This window comes from Apaloderma vittatum, unplaced genomic scaffold (genome assembly GCF_000703405.1).
Source record: "Apaloderma vittatum isolate BGI_N311 unplaced genomic scaffold, ASM70340v1 scaffold16249, whole genome shotgun sequence".
NCBI classification, from domain to species: domain Eukaryota; kingdom Metazoa; phylum Chordata; class Aves; order Trogoniformes; family Trogonidae; genus Apaloderma; species Apaloderma vittatum.
In genome coordinates, this window is record NW_009735947.1 from 23,607 (window position 1) to 43,173 (window position 19,567).

The 19,567-nt window shown below is 37.7% G+C and overlaps 1 protein-coding gene across 1 annotated transcript in view; it reads right to left on the bottom strand.

The window, feature by feature from the left end:
* CFAP99 (cilia and flagella associated protein 99) overlaps nucleotides 1-16,623 on the bottom strand; it is a gene marked incomplete at its 3' end in the record, with an annotated part of 34,922 nt that extends 18,299 nt beyond the window's left edge. Inside the window, exons 1-6 of the mRNA XM_009876797.1 lie at nucleotides 16,488-16,623; nucleotides 13,553-13,647; nucleotides 10,344-10,456; nucleotides 8,850-9,024; nucleotides 4,264-4,344; nucleotides 1,761-1,826 (exon numbers count right to left, since the gene is read on the bottom strand). Coding sequence (XP_009875099.1) covers nucleotides 1,761-1,826; nucleotides 4,264-4,344; nucleotides 8,850-9,024; nucleotides 10,344-10,456; nucleotides 13,553-13,647; nucleotides 16,488-16,623 — 666 coding nt within the window. The remainder of the gene's footprint in view (nucleotides 1-1,760; nucleotides 1,827-4,263; nucleotides 4,345-8,849; nucleotides 9,025-10,343; nucleotides 10,457-13,552; nucleotides 13,648-16,487) is intronic.
* Nucleotides 16,624-19,567: the final 2,944 nt, after the last annotated feature.

The window sequence follows — 19,567 nt, forward strand, 5'->3', positions numbered from 1 at the left end:
TTCTGAGTTCTTAAACCCGGGGGTTACAGTTCCTTTTTTTCCCTGTGGACTATTCTCAATCCTTAGCATTTTACATAAAAACTTTTCCCTTTGGAATTGAAAACACTGTTAAGGCAATATGGTTACACTGTGCAACTGCACACAGTTTACCTGCCAGGGCCCTCAGGGAAACAACAGGATTTAACTGGCCTGACCCACCTCACCCAGGACCTCCATTCACACCCTCTGCTCACTGGTCCGGAAGCCCCATTTAAGCTCAGATATGGGTTTCAGTCCTTTCCCATTATGCTGGAGGTAATTCTGCTCCTGGCTGTGTCTCCCGTTCTGTCTCCTGCTGCCGTGGACCTGGGTTGCTGTTGTAGCCTTGTCTCCTGACTGGACTTCCTGGGTGGACCCCAGACTGGACTTGTTATCGTGCTTCATCTATGGGGGGCTTGTTGTCAGCAGAACCTGTCACTACCACCAACCTTGTCATGTTGAGATGCCTGGTTAGTGAGGGCGCTGCCGGTGCTTTCATAACCTTTTCTCCTTGCTGCTCTTCCCTCCTGGAGTAGCCACACTCTCATTGCTCCCTGATCATTTCTTTGAACGTTGTTAATGGTGCATCGACCAAAATATATGAGCCACAGACCCAAGCAAGAGCATGCTCCTGGCCACAGAACTTGGTGTAAAAAGGTGGATTCCCATAGGGTTTGCATCACCGCAGAATTTGCACATGCGTTTTTTTCACTCCAAATTTTTCAGGTACGTCTCACAAAAGTACCTTAAAGGTTACTCACCTTGCTTTGAATCTTTTGAGCCTGAAATGCTGGTTTACTCTTCATCCTGTCATGTGTATTCTTGCAGTTCAAACAAAAATTACGTTATTTCATTTCAGAAACAGATTTTCAAGTACTTGGCAAAAAATATTAGATATTTACCAAAAATAATGCTTGAATATTCATCTAAAGTAACAGGTATGGTCATAGTCCAATAGCTCTCATAGTCATAGAGAACATGTTTTAGAATTGTTATATACATAATATTTCACATCAAATGACCATACAAAGGTAGGTCCAAATATTGACTAAAATATATTGACTAAAATAATGCTAAAAATAGTTTGACTAGAAATGTTACCTATATGTATGAATATATTCAGCTCTTAACTGAAATAGATATTGGGAAGACAAAATAGGGCATCAAAGCACATTTCATGAAATTATTAAATAGTGGTAGAATTCTACTGATGGTTGTTTATTTAATGTTACTTTGTTAGCTATAGATACTGATGTCTGGTACCATAGGGAAGAACCCAGTGAACAGAATATGCAGATGGGATGCTGAAATGAATATATTACATACATAATTTGGTGACATAGCTGTGAACTGGGAATCAACCAAAGCAAGAATTCTCTGTGAATGGGACCATTATTCCCTCAGCTTGGCTGCTCTGTGGCATAAAAGTTAATGGAAAAATAATATGTGGGTTTAGAGAAATATTGCCAATTTGGAGACTTGTTTGAGTAGTATCACAGGAAGGCTTCTTGTCTCAAAATTAGGAGAATAATAAAGCAGCACCAGAACTATTAAAGGGGTTGTGCCATATGCATCCGAAGAGGCAAATAAGAAGTGACAGTACAACTATAAATGATAGCACATAATTCCTAAACCCAAATAAAGAAAAATTGTCAAAGACTTCGAGATATATTTAAATTCTTCAGTAATTTTTCATCTTCATACTGGGGGATTTTTAGGTAATAAAGTAATTTGTAGCATACCTCACCCTTTTCAGACTTCATCATTGCACACTTGAACTGGTTAGCATTTGCTTTCAGGAGCAGTTCCTAAAATTAAAGCAATTAGCTTAAAGGGTATGGTACATTTAATTCCTCTAATAAGAATTTTCTGTTTCAAAAAGCCTTGCAGCCCCAGCCAGTATATTAATTTGTTTCCAACGAGCGAAAGCTTGTCTCAGTATTTATATGAATTCTCATTCCTGGTTAAAGATGTGAAGTAGGCAAGTCTTGATTTTCTACATAGTTCTGCCTGGCTATAGTCTTTGTGTTGGGCATCAGGCCTTCGCTAGTTCTGCCCAAATGAAATGTTACTCATGCAGAATTCCACTTAAAAGCCTCAGAATTTTCTGTGGCACATCAGTACCATAGGTTTCCACATCGCTAAGAAGCACTGGCTTTGGTTTTGAAATAAATGAGAGGATTCTGATCAGGGGATCTGAGGGTCAAGGGCAACAGTCACACCTATAATTCCACCTGTCATTTTAAAGGGGCAAGTACAGGCAGCCACATTCTTAGATTTTGGATATTTCCAATCTCTAATCAAAGCTGTGAAACCCAGACTAGATTGTCTAATGGCTTTCTGGACAGCAGCTGTCCATAACATTAGTGCCTCCGTAACTATCCAGAGTACAGCTTCCAGTGCTCTCACTCCTTACAGATGCTCAGATGTGGGCACTTACAATGACAGCTACAGCTTCTGCAAAAATGCTATGAAACAAAGTGCATTTTTAATGTATATTTCTTTTAGGATCCAACATTTCAGCTTGTTTAGCAAACAGTCTAGGGAACTGACCTTTGTGAATGCTTTGGATGCTTTTTATAACATTCCAGAGGCAGCAAAAACTGCTGCTATTGCAACTATAATTTCTGTGGTGGTTTTCCTTTGTTTCTTGTATTCATGCATTATCTCCACTGAAGAATGTGGCTGGCTGTTAAGTGGTTCTGTAGTTTGTCATTGATTTTTGACAATATAGGCACTGTGATATCTTGCTTTTCCTCGCCAGTTTTTCTAGGAAGCTTGTAAGTACAAATAAGCGCACAGACATGCGCTTTCTCCACAATATGAAAATCATAGAAGGATAAAAAATAATTTTGCATTGTTTTATAAAGAAATAGGTAATGTGCTGGGCCAGCAAAAAGAATGCAAAGTTTATTCCCGTAGAATCTATCACACATTAAAGCATTTACTATAGTTTAGGAACAGAATCCAATGCCCCTTTCACAAGGACATGAGAAGAGCCCAAACAGTGATAAATGGATTTCTTCTGGCTGGGGAAGGCTGGAGTAAGGCATTTTCAGAGTGGGGCTGGGAGAGTGCAGATAAAAAGGAGTCAAATCGCATGCCTTTTATCAAGCTTATACTGTTACTCGATTGGATATGTGATTGCAATGTGGGGAGGAAGAAAGAAAGTGGAAGCTGACATTTAATTAATTCCCGTCCAAGGAGAAGACTACAACAACACGCTTTACGTATGATAGGAGCTAACTCATTGAACATATCAAAGTCTGGATCGAATAACTAGATCTGTTTCTTTGTCTTTCCAGGCATTCCCTTCTCCTGCTCTCTTAACACACAGACCATGTACTCTGCTTCTTTACAAATCATTATGACTTCCCACACTCTCTGCCTGCTGAAGGAAAGAGTATGGAGTCTGCACAAAAAAGAAGGTAGAATCTGCTGGTATTTTAAAACAGTGGGTGATGACACGTTATTTATCAGTTAATACAGAAAACAAGCAAAAACACTGAACATATTTTATATTTTGAAGCCTTAATTATTAAGTGAATACCTTAAATACCCACATGTCCTGTGGGAGTAAAAGAGCCATCAGACTAGTTCTAGCTTGTGAAGGGGAGAACGTAATCATGTTTCCGCTACTTTATGTGTCTACTTGCATAATTTTTCACATAGTACTTGTATAGTGAATAAAGGTGAACCTTGTCTCAGACAGTTAATATAGGATAAAAAATAAGGATATAGGACATATATATATAGGATAAATAAATAATAAGATAAATGAGGAAGATGGGAAAAGAATAACAGAACAGAATAGGGGATACAAACTTTATGACTCTAGAGGAAGAGCCAGGAGCTGTTTATGTGCTAAAGCAAATATCTTTCAGATAAAGTTCTAAGACTTGTAAAAATCATAAAATGGTTTAGCTTGGAAGGGACCTTAAAGGTCACCTAGTTCCAACCCCTCTGCCACAGGCAGGGACACCTCCCACTAGACCAGGTTGCTCAAAGGCCCATCCAAGCTGGCCTTGAACACTGACAGGGAGGGGGCATCTCCAACTCCTCTGGACAGTCTGTTCCAGTGTCTCACCACCGTCATGGTGAAAAATTTCTTCCTTACGTTTAATCTAAATTTACCCTCTTTCAGTTTAAAGCCATTACCCCTTGTCCTACCACTACATGCCCTTGTAAAAATAGAACAATATAGAAAAAATAGCTTAGAAGAAAGGAGAGAACGTAATAACTTACTTCTGCTTTCCGGCGATTTTTTGTTTGGATTTCCTCTAGTTGCTTTTTTTCTTTTGGAGGTTTGTAGGTGCTTGGAGGAACCTATATTAAAAGGCAATAAATCTCACTGATAAGGGGTATAAAACACTTCAAGCGACACTTTCTTGCAGGAAAAAAACCACATTCACTACTGTAGAACAGCTGCAGTTATTTTTAAAATATTGATTCTTTACTATGTGGAGTGCCAGTGTAGATGACATGGACTACCCAGGCTTTTCAGTCCTGTCCAAGGTAAAATAATAATAAGAAAGAAAGAAAAATATGGAACTAGTACAAGAAAGACTAAAAAACATGAATCCTATATATGTTATCGTGGGGAAGAAAATGTTTCCAGAAGGAGAGGAGTTCTGTTTGGCATCTCATAAACTTGAGCTTCACAGCACTGACAGGCAGACAGGGCAGCTGAATGAAGTTAAACTGTGGAACTCTGGCACTGTGTGTGCTAGTGGTGACAGGTTACTGAAAATCCAAAGAAGTTTAAGGAAGATAAACTCTTTGAAGCTTATTAAGTACCCAGGAACTTCATTGGAACTGAGGAGATCATTGAGCTGAAATGATGGGAGACTGAAAGGGCAGCTGGAGAGAGCAGCAGCTTCTTCCTCAACATCTGTGTTTGGCCACTGCTGGAGAAAATACTCTGGGCACAACGAGTCTTTGCTCCGGCTTCCTCTGGCTGTCCTAATGTCCTCGTAAGGGAATGCCATTGGGGGGGTAGATTAAAAGTTTGGAGGCAGAGGACTGAGAGGGCCCTCCTAGCATTAGTCAAAGATTTGGAAAAGCATTCACATGTCAGAAAGTGCTACAGATGAAATGGTCAGGAAAGACTTATCATCTGGCTGTCATGTGAATCAACAGGACGAGAGTAGGGACTGGATCGGTTTGAGTTAGGCTGAAACTTCCGAGGGATTTCAATACTTGCTTGAGCAAGAAATTTTGCCCAGGAGCAAACTCTGAAAAAAGAATGGATGTCTCCTTCCTAAGTGGGTGAGACAGTCTGACAGTTTACCGGACATCTGCTTAAATATTTATCTTGCTAAAAATGTTCGAGCTCAAGTAGAAGTTATGGAATTAATTCAAGAATTAATGGGAAAATTTGTTTTGTATTGGAGGTCAGTTTAGGGAACATGGGAGTCCCACCTAGCTTTATTGGACTATATAAAGAGCTATGCTTTGAGAAACTCGTGAATGCACTTTCCACTGCCTTTGCTATTTGACATCATTATCTACAGGCAAAACAAATGCACAGACAGAAGCAGCTAGCAATTAAATGTGCTGGTGAGATTGCTCAAGTATTTTGTGAAGTATTAAGTGAAGTAGAACTGAAAGTATTTCCCAGCAGTATCTAAGAATTTTTCTTATGCTTTTATGGATGGAGAAGCTAAAGCCCAGAGGATTTGCAAAGGGTTGCACAGGCAGTGAGTATCAGTTTATTTCACTCTTCTTCCTAGTCATGTGCTTTACTTGCAGAACTGTGCTCATCTGCCAGTGTAAGCTGAAATTCTCTCCTCAGAAACTGTTATGCTTATTCTGAGTAATCTGAGGAGGAGACTTTTCAATCAGCACTGTTTCAAAAATTATCTTAATCATTTTTGAAATCTGAGGGCTTGTAATTCAGCCCTCAGATGGCACGGTGATGAGTACCAATCAGACAGACAGATAGACAATACAGCAATTATCCAGTTGCTGGAAGAGGATGAATAAGTCACTATAAGTAAATTGTAAATTCCAGCAATAGAAGGATCAAAAAGGCCAAACTGCTTTCTTAACCCTGATGTGAAAAAAGACGGCTGAGAGTAAGAGACACCAACCTTGCTTTTCCTCTCCAGCCAATGGTCCAGCTCACCTAATCCTTCTTGATATCCTTTTACCAGAGGTTTATTTAGGGAGCAGGAACCACAAGAAGTTTAAGAACAAAATGAGTAATCACTCTGAACTTTAGTAGTCATCACTCTTCTATTTTTTTTTAAGTTTCTGTTGTAAGATGGACAAAGGCAAGGTAATGGAATGCTGTTATGTTAAGAGCTATTTTAATACATTACAAGATCATCAATGTAGTGTTGGGTCTGTATCATTGCAAACCAAATCCTCCATATGGGCCAAATGAATACAGCCATTCTATTACTAAATTTGTCTGAATGGTGTTTCAATAATATCTCAGTGCAGCTTTTGTAAAGTACATCATTGGTTTACAGAAAATCAAAAGATAAATGCTTAATCTTATTACTCTTGTACAGTGGTGATATTAAAACAATGGATTTTATGTGTAACTTAAGGCCAAGATATCCAAGGAAGTTAAATGTGCCCAAATCATTTTGCATGTCATCAGGTTTAAGCACCTGTCCCCGTTTGTTTCATTTGCAAACTTTAAGCGAAAGCACTCATTTCCCTGTGCAGAATTGTATTTATGAATGCATGCATGCATGTGTGCATGCTTGTGTGTGCATCCATGTGCTTGTGTGCAAAGGACAGTGGAGAGAATTTATAAGCTTTAGACCAAATATTTAGAGTGAAATGATTACATGTCAAAATTAAAGTGCTTTTCCTTAGCGTCCCCCATTTCTGATCAATGATGATGAATGATTATTCGAACCATCTAGGCGTACGAAACTTTACAAGGTCAGTGGGGAGTCCTGTCTCAACACAGATCACTCAGAGAGCTCTTCTGCCTTCTGCTGTAACATCTCCTGCCCTCTCCTGTGAGGGGAGTGAGTGTTTGGTGCACAGGACAGCAGTACTATCGCAGCTCCTGAGCTCAAGGGACATGATACATCTACTATAGAACGTAATGCAACCTAGCAGAAGGAAATACCTAAAATAATAATCCTGTTAATAAGAATGAACTCATTTCACCATAGGGATGCCATAACTTCTCAGTGGTAATCGCTCAGAATCCAGACACCTCCGTATGAATTCATGTGGAGGTTTCAAAGTTGAGCAGTAACTACGCTGTAGTTACTGTGACTGCAGTAGCCCCTGCTAATATACCACATGACAAGGTCTTTGACAGATGCATGAGAAGCATGATAAAAAATTGGCTATCTCATAAAACAAACAACTTTGTGAGAAAATGAACAAGAAGATTTCTGCAGCATATTATGGGATGGAATCCGGAAGAGCTTTAATTCTGTGCATTCCTCTCAATTACATAGACTTCTCCACCATACAGTAGCCAAAACTATGGTCTGCTCTGATTTTACTAACTCTTTCCTGCCATCTGGGCTCTCTTTTCAGTCTCCCTTCATTTCAGGATCTAAAATGGTGATACTGGCAACAATATGGCAAATTAAAGTGAGGCTTAACTTGCTGAGCTAGGTACAGAAATGAGCACAACATATGTCACTACTACGCTAATGGTTTTAGATTCACACGAGCTTTTGAATTTGCAGACTTGTCCAGAAGGTAAACCAAATTTAGTACAATCCTAACAGCACAAATGAACGTCAGTAAATGCATCCACATTAAAGCAAATTTATTCTAAGAGGGACTGCACAGCATAAAGGTACTAAAATGACAGCAATATGACTCATTCCTATACTGATTAAGTAGTTATTAAATGCAGTTTTTCAGAGCCTGGTATTAAGCTGTTTCAATGTAAAATCCCATTAACTGTATAACACACTACCATTAAATTGCTCTGCCATCCTAACATGTAAATGGTTTCTAGAGTATTCAACACATGTATTATTTAAAACTTGAAGTGCTAATACAAGGTGGCAGATAATGCCCAAAACTATGACTTCCAAGCTCACTTCCCACTGCATTTAAATATAGATGATTTTGGAGTCGTTATTAAGTTAGTCATAGCAGCTTGATCCCAAATCCTGTCTGCCCCAATGAGCTAACACTTAAAACCAACTGTGTAGCAGTGTAACTAAATCACAATCTTAGACAATGAGTTAAATAAAAGCTTAGCATTTCAAAGATAAATCTCATCTCATTTATATGTAAGCAATAAATTAAAACTGGAAAACCTTAATTTTAGAGATTCGACACCAATATAAACAGAAAGGAATACAATTCCACCCTCAAGGAGGAGCTGCAAACCTAGAATCTGTTTCATCTCCACTGAAATTACTTTGCCACTTTTTTTAATGGGAGTTAATCTACAAAATAATCTCAGTTTATAAAATATTTTCATGTGAATGTTCTTTTTTTTACCTGTTTCAGTGCATTATCCAAAGCAAATATCTTACAAATACAAGGGCCACCAGAAACACTTGTATCAATGCTGTCATCAGTTTGTACCATTGTATATAGTTCTACCTCTAAAAGTCACAAAACAACTCCAGGAACCAACCTTTTCCCTCTCCTTTGTTTGGCTTACAATTTGCTTGCACAGCATTCACTGAAATGAAAATAAATCCTTTGGGTTTTTTTTTAGAAATCTGATCTTCAGTAATACAGAATATTACAAAAATCCTTGCTGATCCTTAAAAGGTTTTAGATATTCAATAATTGTTTTTAAAGTGACTATTAACTCCCCTACCATGATTTTGTGCGCAAGCATAAATAAAGCTTAACATCTCTCAAAGCATAAAGAAACTCACAGGCAGCCTTTTCTTCGGTACTGGTATTGGCAGAGGTGTAGGAATGGCGCGTGGTTTGGGTTCAGTCAGATGAAATTCCTTTGGCTGAGTGACCGTTGAAGTCTTGACAATGGTAGTACGATTATTTAATTTATCCGTGAGCTGTTCAATCAGTCTCTGTACTTTTGGCTGCCATCTTCAAATAAGAACAGATTTTTAAATTTTATTTCATTTTTTTCCTTTCACGTAAACTTACATGCTGTATATGGGGTTGGCGCGGGTGCAAATTCTGTAACGGTTTCGACCATTCAATTTTAATACAGTTGGCCTATGATTTTGTTCAATTGTGCAACTTCACCTCTCAATAGATGAAATCACCACCATTTTTACTGAATAAGCAAGTATCTCACCAGTTCGTTTTGCAGCAGGACCAGACTATGAATCAGAAAAGCAGCTGTAATATGTTAAGTACACACTTAACGTACTTAGATGGAGACTATGAACAGTGGTCAGAGTATTGCCAATTTTGCCAACCGATAGAGCAAACATAAATCAATCTCAAAGCACCGGCAGGTCTAATAAAAAATAGAAGTAAGGAGTTTGGTGAATTAGCAAATGAACCCTCAGTGAACCCTGTGGGGCAGTTGAGATGATTTTGATTTCCTTGTGTTTGGATTTTGGCTTGTATGAAGGTTCAGACTTTTTCCAGAGAATGACAGAAAGGTGCCAAATTATATACGTTTGCTAATTTGGCATGATCTACACAGTATGAAATGATTAATACTACTGACTTGATATGACAGAACTAGATGCAAATGCTTTTTCAGCTGAAGTTGCTTGTAGCATGTTTTTGTCTCACAGTGCTTACTGTTGTCTGGGTTAACCTATACTGCAGTGAGGAGGATGTGTGACTGCAGCATTGGGGTACCAATGCCAGCTCTAATTTATCTGTCCTGGGTAAAATCAAGAGTGAAAAAGTGACACAAGGCAAGGGCACTCATGCTACTGCATCACCTAACCAATGTGTTGACATATCTGGCTGATATGATGCTGCAATTGTGTAAATAGATAATTTTTAAAGGCTTGTTTACATGCTTATCTGATTTGCTCAGAAGGGATTTTACAACCACTGGCATAAACAAATGTGTGCATAAAGCCAAACTCAGGGAAGTCAAACAACTTTTTTTTCAGATGCTTAACGTCATACAGATGTTGAAGTGACTTATAAGGCACGAGTCTAATCTGAACCTTCTTTTTTTTTTTTTTTTCCGAGTATGGTACTTTATCTGTTCGGGGCACTGAGAAGCAAATGTACAACAGCTGTTAAAAGACTTCTCTGTAAGAGGACCTTGCCTCTGGGTAAGTAAAAGAGATTACTACAGTGTCATGAAAACAAAAAGGGTTCTGAGTGACTTCAGTAGGAGAAACATTTTAACAGCAAATCGAATTTTCTGGGGAAGCTTTCCCCACCTTTTAAACTTTGAGGTGGCCACAGGCTACTGAACTATTGCTTACCTTAGCAGTGGATCAATCCAGTTCTCTTTTACATACAGTGAATCATAGAACTGACTCCATTCGTCTTTTATCCATGTGTTCAAATACAAGGCATTGAAGAAAAATCTAAGAAACTAATAATAAGTGGTTTCTTTTAAATATGAATACTGAAGGTATTGATGCATCTTTAATTTGCTTCAAACATTGTGAAACAGAAGATTTTATTCAGAATTACAGTAATTACTACTGCAATACAGTAATTTTAGTATAATTATACAACCTACAGTCAGCTCCTGATTATCTATAGCTAGATGATCCATGGTGCCCAGAAACACGCCAGGTCTAGGACTATATCGGAATTACTTTAGTTCCTTTCAGCATCCTGGAAACTGGGCAGGGAGAACTGCTGAGAACTATTGTAACTGCTATACAATATGGTTACTTCTTTTATTGAAATACAGTTTATTGGCATATTCCCATTAAACTGGAAGACTGAAAATTGGCACATGTATACATTGTAGGCCTGTACATGCTGCAGAAATAGCAACTAACATTTGAACTTTTGTTTACCCCTGGAGTTCACCAGAAGGTCAAGAGCATTTCTTTAAAAGTCAAACTGTTCAAAGGGCCATTCAAAGCAGACGCTGGAAAAATGGCACTCGCATTCAGCGTGTATCATGTACAGCAATATGAATTCCAAACGCGAATCTGAAGTTTTTCATTAAAATTCTTGGAAATGAAAGTACATGCAAGTACCATGCTGAAACAATTCCAGTAATAGAAAAAAGCACACTAAATAATATTGACATTGTGAGACATACTGGAAAACAAGCAGCATCCAGTCACTTGAGAAGCTTCAAATGGCGACTGCGGAGCTTATTAGTTCAGACTTGGCTTCAGCCCCATCTTGGGCTGGTTTCCACAGAGCCATATAGGTCTTTGAGTTGAAATTTTAGTTCTGGAGGACTACCAAAGAGCTTCTTAATTCACATGTGGTGCCAGGCCAAAGGTGGCCGAAAGTCCATAATCTTGGTTTTCATAATCCGTATCACAGATGGCGAATGTCAGAAGAGTAAGATCCAGGAAGCCATAGTACATTTCATTTCTTCACAACAGAAACTGGTTTGTGAACTGAACTGCTAGGAAAAATTCCTTATATTTTTGCTTTGTCTTTGGCCACATGTGACACAGGTGGTAGCCTCCATATCAGTAACCATTGCTTCTATATTAGCAAAACATGTCTTGAAGTTCTCACAGGTTTCTGTTTGGATGTTACCAGAATCCATCTCCTTAGACAAGTCACTGAACAGCCATTCGGTAGCAGTATTATCCTGCTTACTCTCTGCCTTGAATGTTCCAAGAGTTTCACTAGTCACAGAGCATGATAGCCAAGACTCATTTCCCTTGCCTAAGTGAAAATACCTGAACACTGTGACTTTGATTTGAATGGATTCCACCATGTAGTTCTTTATGAGAAAGGTCTACTCACACAAGTCAGTCTCATTCAAGTAAGACTGATCATTTGAATAAGGTTTATATACATGATTAAGAAAATTCTACTCAGCCTGTGATATGCAGAATTTTTTTTTCAGTAAAGTAAATCTATTTAAGTAATTATATGTGAATATTTTTTCTGCATCTCAACTGAGCTCTGACACAATAGTCATCAGGCAAAATCTACAGGTCAGCATCTTGAAGGAGAATCCAAAATTTCTGATAACTTCTGTTGCTAAGGCTGCAGATCTGCCTTCTGCTGGTTTTGTCCCTGTTGCTGGGGGGACCAAATGCTGCTTCTAAATCCTTTGCTGCAGGTGCATTAATATAATCTAGCATCACTTGGGAGACAAAGAACCTCTTCTAATGCAGGAGAAGAAAACCTAGGTACCATGGTGATGAGGATCTGATAAGACACTTAAGCAAACAAAGTTACATCTACAGGGAAAAAAAGTAGCAGGTGCAGACCATTGCATAATGCAGTCCCTCCCTATCAGAAATGAGTTATTCCAGACAAGCAAGGAGAAAATATCTGAAATAGAGCATCAGGCCATTGATGCTTAAGCCATACAAAGCTAGGTGAATGGAGTCAATGAGAGATAACTGGCAGGAGGGAGGAAAATTGTGTTACTAGCTGATTGAGCTCAAGATGCATCCAATCCAGTGGCTGGGGCCTAAGATGTTTATCAAAGGAGGGGCTTGGAAAGCATTTTAGATGGAGTGATTTGTCTGTCTGCCAGATTATGATAATTCTTCCAGCCACTTCTCTGTTCTTTCTAATCGTTAACGAAATATATAACTTTTGTCTCTGAATGGAATTAATAAAAACCATTCTATAGTAAGCCCATCTAAACAATGAGAATAGAGTGTTTCTAAAAACATTATGCAGACGATCTAAGCTACTCTGTCCCTACATATTACAAAGCAGCTGTACTCATTCAAGAGACACTAGCATCCACATGAACATCCAAAGTAATCAGAATAAGGATAAACCTTAGCCCTTTGAGTATTAATTACTAAAAGTTGCCTCTCTCTCGATTCCCGTATTTGTTATTCAAATGCCATGTTTGGACTATGCTTTGAAATAGCTGGATGATCAAAGTCTACATATGCTATGTCATGGTCATTTAATTTTTAGCCCCTTTTCTTAAGAAAATTGAGCTTACGAGAAAGCATGGCTGCTCGGTTTATCCCCTGGCCTCTCTTCACAACACAGCCTTTAAGATAATAAGCACTTACAACCATTTTTGAAAGACAAGCAGAAGATACTTGTAGTTCTACACATTTCATGAAAATTAGTGAACAAGTAGTGGACCAACCCAAATCTGTGACTGGAGCGTCAGGAACTGTGAGTTTCAATAGATTTCATTGTGTATTGAAAAAACTTTTGCCTAAAATCAAAGTTAGGATGCAAGTAGAGCCAAGAGTGAGTATGCAGATAGAGACAGCTGTAAATCACACGAACTGTAAATCATGTGATTATTCTGCCTTCTTAGATTATATAAAGTACATTTTAATTTGATCTTTGACTGAATAGGACAGTCACTGTATATGTACAGAAATTGAAGGTTTTTGTGCTAAAAAAATGCTAATTTAATGCCTGAATTTAAACAGAAAATAACACTAACTTTTCAAATTAAATTATCCTGAAAGTGGAGAAAAGTCATCTAATCAATCAAACACAATGGAAAGATTATTAATTATATTTTTAAAAAAATGTTTTGTACTTCAATTACCTTTTGCATTTTTGCAGTGTCCAGAGATTTCACAATTCTGCTGAAGTGCTGAAAACCGAGCTCTTCCAGTTGAAAAGTAGCCAGGTAACAAATAACTGTCAAAGGATACATACATTTAAAATGAGACAGGAGATTCTAAAAAACTTATACCTATATATTATATACACAGCATATACTATATACACAGCATACTCTGGGATTCAGACTGTTACTTTAATTTCAAATAGTCTTAAATATTGTTAATCTAACTGAGTGATATAATGCTTGACAATGAGTAATTGTACTATGAAGTTATAACAAAATGTTAACCCTGTGTTCATTATTAGCATTTTGACTCTGTGCTATGGTTCATATAAATCAGTTTTGTTTCTCATGAGTCAGATCCAAGCTAGTGCAAGTCTACACAATTTTATGGAATTCTAACAGCCGAGGATCCAGCCACCTACACAAAAAATGTAAACCAACGGTACGTCTGTGAAGCCAGTCACAGATGTCCTTTTGATGCCTGCAAATACTGTTTGCAACACTGGGAGATCTACCCTAGCAGCGTTTGGAGTTCTGTAAGGTGGAAGGTAAGGTCTTGATGTGATTCCACAGCCATTTCATTATGCCAACATCACCACTAAAATAAGCAGCTCTGTCAAGCCCTAATTGCTTGTTCTTGTTCCCTCCTTTCACTTCCTGGTGTTTCTTCTCTTGGACAAGTAGTCACCCACACAGCCAAGTTAAAACAGATTGTGGATGTCACCCTGAAGCACTTTCTTGATCAGTTCAGTGGATGGCTGCTAAACACTCATTCTAATTCAAGAGATACGACGTGAGGAGGAGAATGAGTGGCCAGTGATGGGGAAAAAAATGGCTTGTTTCTCTGGGTTGTAGTACCAGGTGATACAACAAATACCTGCATATTCCATCTGCGAAATCCTGTGTTAGTCTGGCAACAAGGCAAGGAGAACAGGAGTCAGATGGCTCCCGAGAGACAGGACTGAAAAGTTTCTGATGGTATTATTGTTGGAAACAGCACTTTTTTACGGTAACCAAATTTTTCAGTGTAAGCAACCTTAGTCTTAGAAAATTTAATGTTAACAAGAGACATAAAAGAAAGGTTTGATGGTGAATTTTTCAACATATGCTGGTTTTAATGTTTCCTGGATAGCTGTTTTTCCTCTGTTCCAAAATCACAGTTTATGATGCATAACAAAAAATTTCAACATAAAATGTCACATTTCTAGTATTTTTAAAATTTTTTTTGGCATCTCACCATTCTGCAGAAGGTGTTGTAATCTTTGTTTTTATTCTGAATTAGAATAAAACCAAGTTTTTAAATTGTGAAGTTCTCTGGGAAATCCAAGCCTGATTCTTGCACCCCTGTCTGGCAAGGATGCAGTTCAATACAAGAAGAGGCAGAGCCAGCGCTGTGAGATTTTTGCAGACCTGTAAAGTTCACGGGCTCCTGTATTAGCTTTCATTTGAGCATATGCACATTGATCCACCAGGCCTCGCTCGCACTGCAGTATTTTAGCTGCCACCACACAGTAATCATAAAACCAGTAAATTCTGACCAATGTGCTGCAGCCATCTCAGTGTATCGTTAGGCTTTAGTCTCGTGCTTTAGCATAGCAACATATTTAAGCGGTCTTAGCAGAATATATGTTTATCTCCTACAAGCTTTATTAAATTCAAATCTGCTCACACATAGCAACAGCCTTTATAAGCAGCTTTGATCATTTAAGTGTCAATGCAGCTTGGCAAAGGGAATCACAAGCAGCTTAAAACAATGTAAGCCAATGACCTTAGACTGTCAACTTGTTGATAAAGGAAAATTTTCTGGGGCCTACCCTCTTACCCTATGATTAATGGAGGCTTTTGAGTGGACCAGTCCTGACAATCCAATTATAGCAACACTCAGCTTAAAGGTATAATTTATGTGCCCCAGACAGTGAAAAACAGGGCTTTGGAGAAATGGAGACAATGAAGCATTACCATTTAGAATAAACTCAATATACTGTTAATTTCATCCTTGACAGTTTAGGTTCCCTTTCATTTGTTATTTGATTTAGATTTCTATACCCTTCCAGATAGTGACAGAAGCACCTGGAATTGTCATAAAAATTCGGTAGCTTCTAACACATAAAATTTAGATGTGTTTATATTAGATATGATTTTTTTTTGTATAGTTTTCAACAACTTTGAATTAAATTGACTGGACTTTTCAAAGTACCCACAAAGCTTCAGAACATATCTGACTTAAAGAACCAATCCCAATGCAATTTGTGATTCCAACTTATCTAGGTACTTAATAAATCGACCTCACTATATGTATATTAAGTGCAGAGTATAAAAATATTTTAAAATTATTTTTTGTTGTACTTCTCAATTCCTGAAATAATTTTGGAGTAGTAACTACTCTGATTAACTAGCTCATACTATCAGATATAGTTGTATTGTAACTGACTCTAACCAAGTAACTAATAAAAGGAAAATAATTGACCTCACTCACTGAGAGAACCAAAAGTCTATTTTTATTGTTGTAATGAGCAGTATTGAAGATACCCATATATGGATAGAGATAATAGTATCCTCATACTGTGAGACATGCTGTGTTCCTCAGCAGACAGAGCTTTGTTATACAACTTTGTATCTGAATGGCAGAGGCACTGGCTTCATAGAAGAGAATAAAGGGAAATGACCGAAGAACATTTTGTAAAATGACTGTTAAACTTCCAAGATACTTCTTCCAGCCACTGATGATATTTTCCATCTGCATATTACTTAATCTGCAATTACATTCTGCAGAATTTTCTTAGGTAAAATTCCAGTTAACATCTGTGAGAGTCTAGACTAAATAACAATTTATAGAACTTAGGCTACACTAGTAAAATTATATTTTTAGAGTTTTGTGGTAAACACATTTGGTATCTTAAAGAAAACTTACCCATATAGAGATTACGCTCAGAAATCAGGCAGCATCTCCCATCCCGAAAATAAAAGGCATTAACTACTACATCCAATAAGGATTTATATTCTATGCATCCAGCTAGTGTATCCAACACAAATTTTTCTTCTGTCATGTTAAGACTCTATGGAGATACAAAATTAATAATGATTAATGTCTTCTGCAAAGAAAACATTAGTTGTGTACAAAAAGAAGTATGATCATTCTGAAGTAGTTGGAAAACACGAATAATGAAGAGCAGTGCCTTTGGTAGGGCTGGCCCGCTTCTAATACTATCGAATATGGGCCGTCCTAACAAATTAACGGCCCTTGCTAAGTAAAATGTAACCTCCCCCAGTGTTAAACTTACAGTTTATCTGCTGACATACGCATTTAGTTAAAAGGCCTTGATGTGTGTATGTCAACAGTGAATGCAAAGAAAATCTGAAGTCTTCAAGCTATGAGCAATGATTAACTTAGTGAATAGTATGAGAAAGTTTCAGTAAGAGCTGGCTTTTCCAGTAGAAAACTTTTTATTTGGTGGTGAAATCTGTGCCACTTTGAGGAGACTAAATTGAATGGAGAAGCTGAACAGGGATTATGGAAAAGACGCTTAACTGCTGTTGTAACCTAATATTGGAGAATATCACTAACTTAAACTAAATGTGTGAGTGCTGGGATTCTTGTTAATGCAGACTGTTACCCAGCTTTGCTCTTGGTCACTCATAATATTCATGCAAAACCACAGGGGAACAGAAAAAGGAGGGTCAGATGCTCACTACATGCTGTTTGTATCATATCTCATAATCCCTTTAAGAAGTAGGAATGCTCATGAACTTTACATAGAGTTTCAATCATAGTAAATAATCTATGGAATATCTTTTACTACATGAGATAAACTTCTAGTATGAACCACCTTTAAACATTGCAATAAAATCTGAGGCCCAGAACAGGATTATTGCACAAATAGAAAAAGGACAGTCACACTATACAAAATGACAAACCATAATGGTTCTTTGACTTAAGAAGGTTGGCCAAGAAGCCAAGAAAAAAGCTTGATGCATCTTCTGCAAACATGCAGTCTACATTTGATACATGATCCCTTCCACAGCTGAGATGTGAGAACAACTGAACTGCAATAATAAATCAGACAAGAGATTCACCTTGCCTAGTAAGCTGTCTTGATCACTTTATTTCCCTAATGTGATTAATTTCTAGTTTAAAGGTATTATTAGAGGCTGCTGGAAAGAACTATGTGAGTTTTCTCACATATGACAGTATATAGGGTTTTAAGACTGAGCAAATACAAGGCAAAACTTTAAAATTACAGTTTAGATGTAATTTTTAGGTGTAAAAATTATGCAGAAGCATTACAAGTGTGTTTTCACGGGTTGCCATTCAAAGTAATTATCATTCCTGTATTTGATATGAGAGATCTGAAAATTCACCACAAAAGGCAAAAGCAAACCTAAACACCTGAATGGCAAAGTGAAAGAGGATGACAAAGTTCCAGTAAAAGTACGATTGTGACATTCTGGATCTAAGCCAATTGGTGCCCTTGGACAAGGGCTGTTGTTCGTGAACAGATCAATCTGCAGACAACAGTTAGTTCTGATAGTAACTCCATAGTAAAATTGGACAAGCCCGTTGGAAGCAAGCCCAACAAACTCTCACAACTATTTCTGTTAGAGAGCCACAATATAAGTTGTTCCCAAGATTTTTATTTGATTAGAATCTTTATGGTCACCTTCTGAGTACTTTGATACATCATACGCTGCTACAACAAACCAGTGCTTTTCCAATGTACTTTAGAGAGATGACCAGTAGATAAACAGTAACAAGATGACACCAGTGCCCAAATCTCCTATACAGTAGAGACTATAGCACACTGTTCTGAGTTAACAAGTCTGTCAGAACATAGTTGTTAGGACAAACAGAAATAAGTGCTTTACTCTCTGAGCAAGAAGGTACATAACCACTACCTGGCCTTCAGCTAGCAACAAGGTGCACCCTGGGGTCAGCTGTGTACCAAGACATCAGTACTGATCAGCAATTTTGTGGACCACAAGCCCAAAATGTCACTTGTCATGAAATAGCATCAATTGAATTTGCTTTCAACTAGAAATGTGTTCTGTTTGTACTAAGCAGCTGTGTCATCTAAGGAAGTGATCTCATCAGAACTCATCATAAACTAAACGAGACTGGGCAGGATGAGTACTTCTGTAAGAAATCTCAAAGGTGAGCCAGTTGTTGATTAAGCCCTGCTGATAATCCAATGAATCAAAAACCAGCCAACGCTTTAAAACTGTTAGAATACTCGCTGCACAGAAAGTGGATTGTGTCCTCAACAAATTTCATCAAGGCTATTTACAAGTTATCTGTATATCTGAAATCATAATTGCTTTTGGAAAGTAATATGTTGGGTACATGTAATATCTAACACTAATTCCTAAGTGCATTCTATCTGTGTGTCTTCTGTGATGCCCAAAGTGGGTCAAATGATCCCCAATCAGTACAATATGATGATAGGTTGTACATTTATAGTACCTTTAGTACACTTTACTAATATTAATTGCATTTAATGAGATGTCTTTTGGCTAATGTAAATGCAGGAACTACAGTATGGTGCAGATAAGAGGTTTGCCCCACACTAAGTCCTTGGTGGCAACAAGATAATAAATGCTAATTTGTGAGCCTTTGTTCTGTCCATCAGACTATCTTCTCAGCTATTCAACTATACTTTACCTCCTGTATTTCTCTGAAACAACTAGCAGTTAACTATGTTTGCAAGCATGTTGCGTGTGCCCTTCAACACAAGGAAGGGCAAATAATTTACAGGTGAAAGTAACACATGCAGCTATCATCTTCTGTTGCATCAAATATTGAAATTTATCAGAAGACAGATCTCAATATACTTGTTCCATGCTCAAGAAACATCGTCTCTATCTCTAATGTTACAGCTTATTATTTGTTGTTTTGTTGTGTAAAGCATAGTAAGTTAATGGTAGATGAATACTGGATGGTCCTTTATTTTTAATGTTTGGAAGCCTATATATCACAGAATCACAGAATGTCAGGGG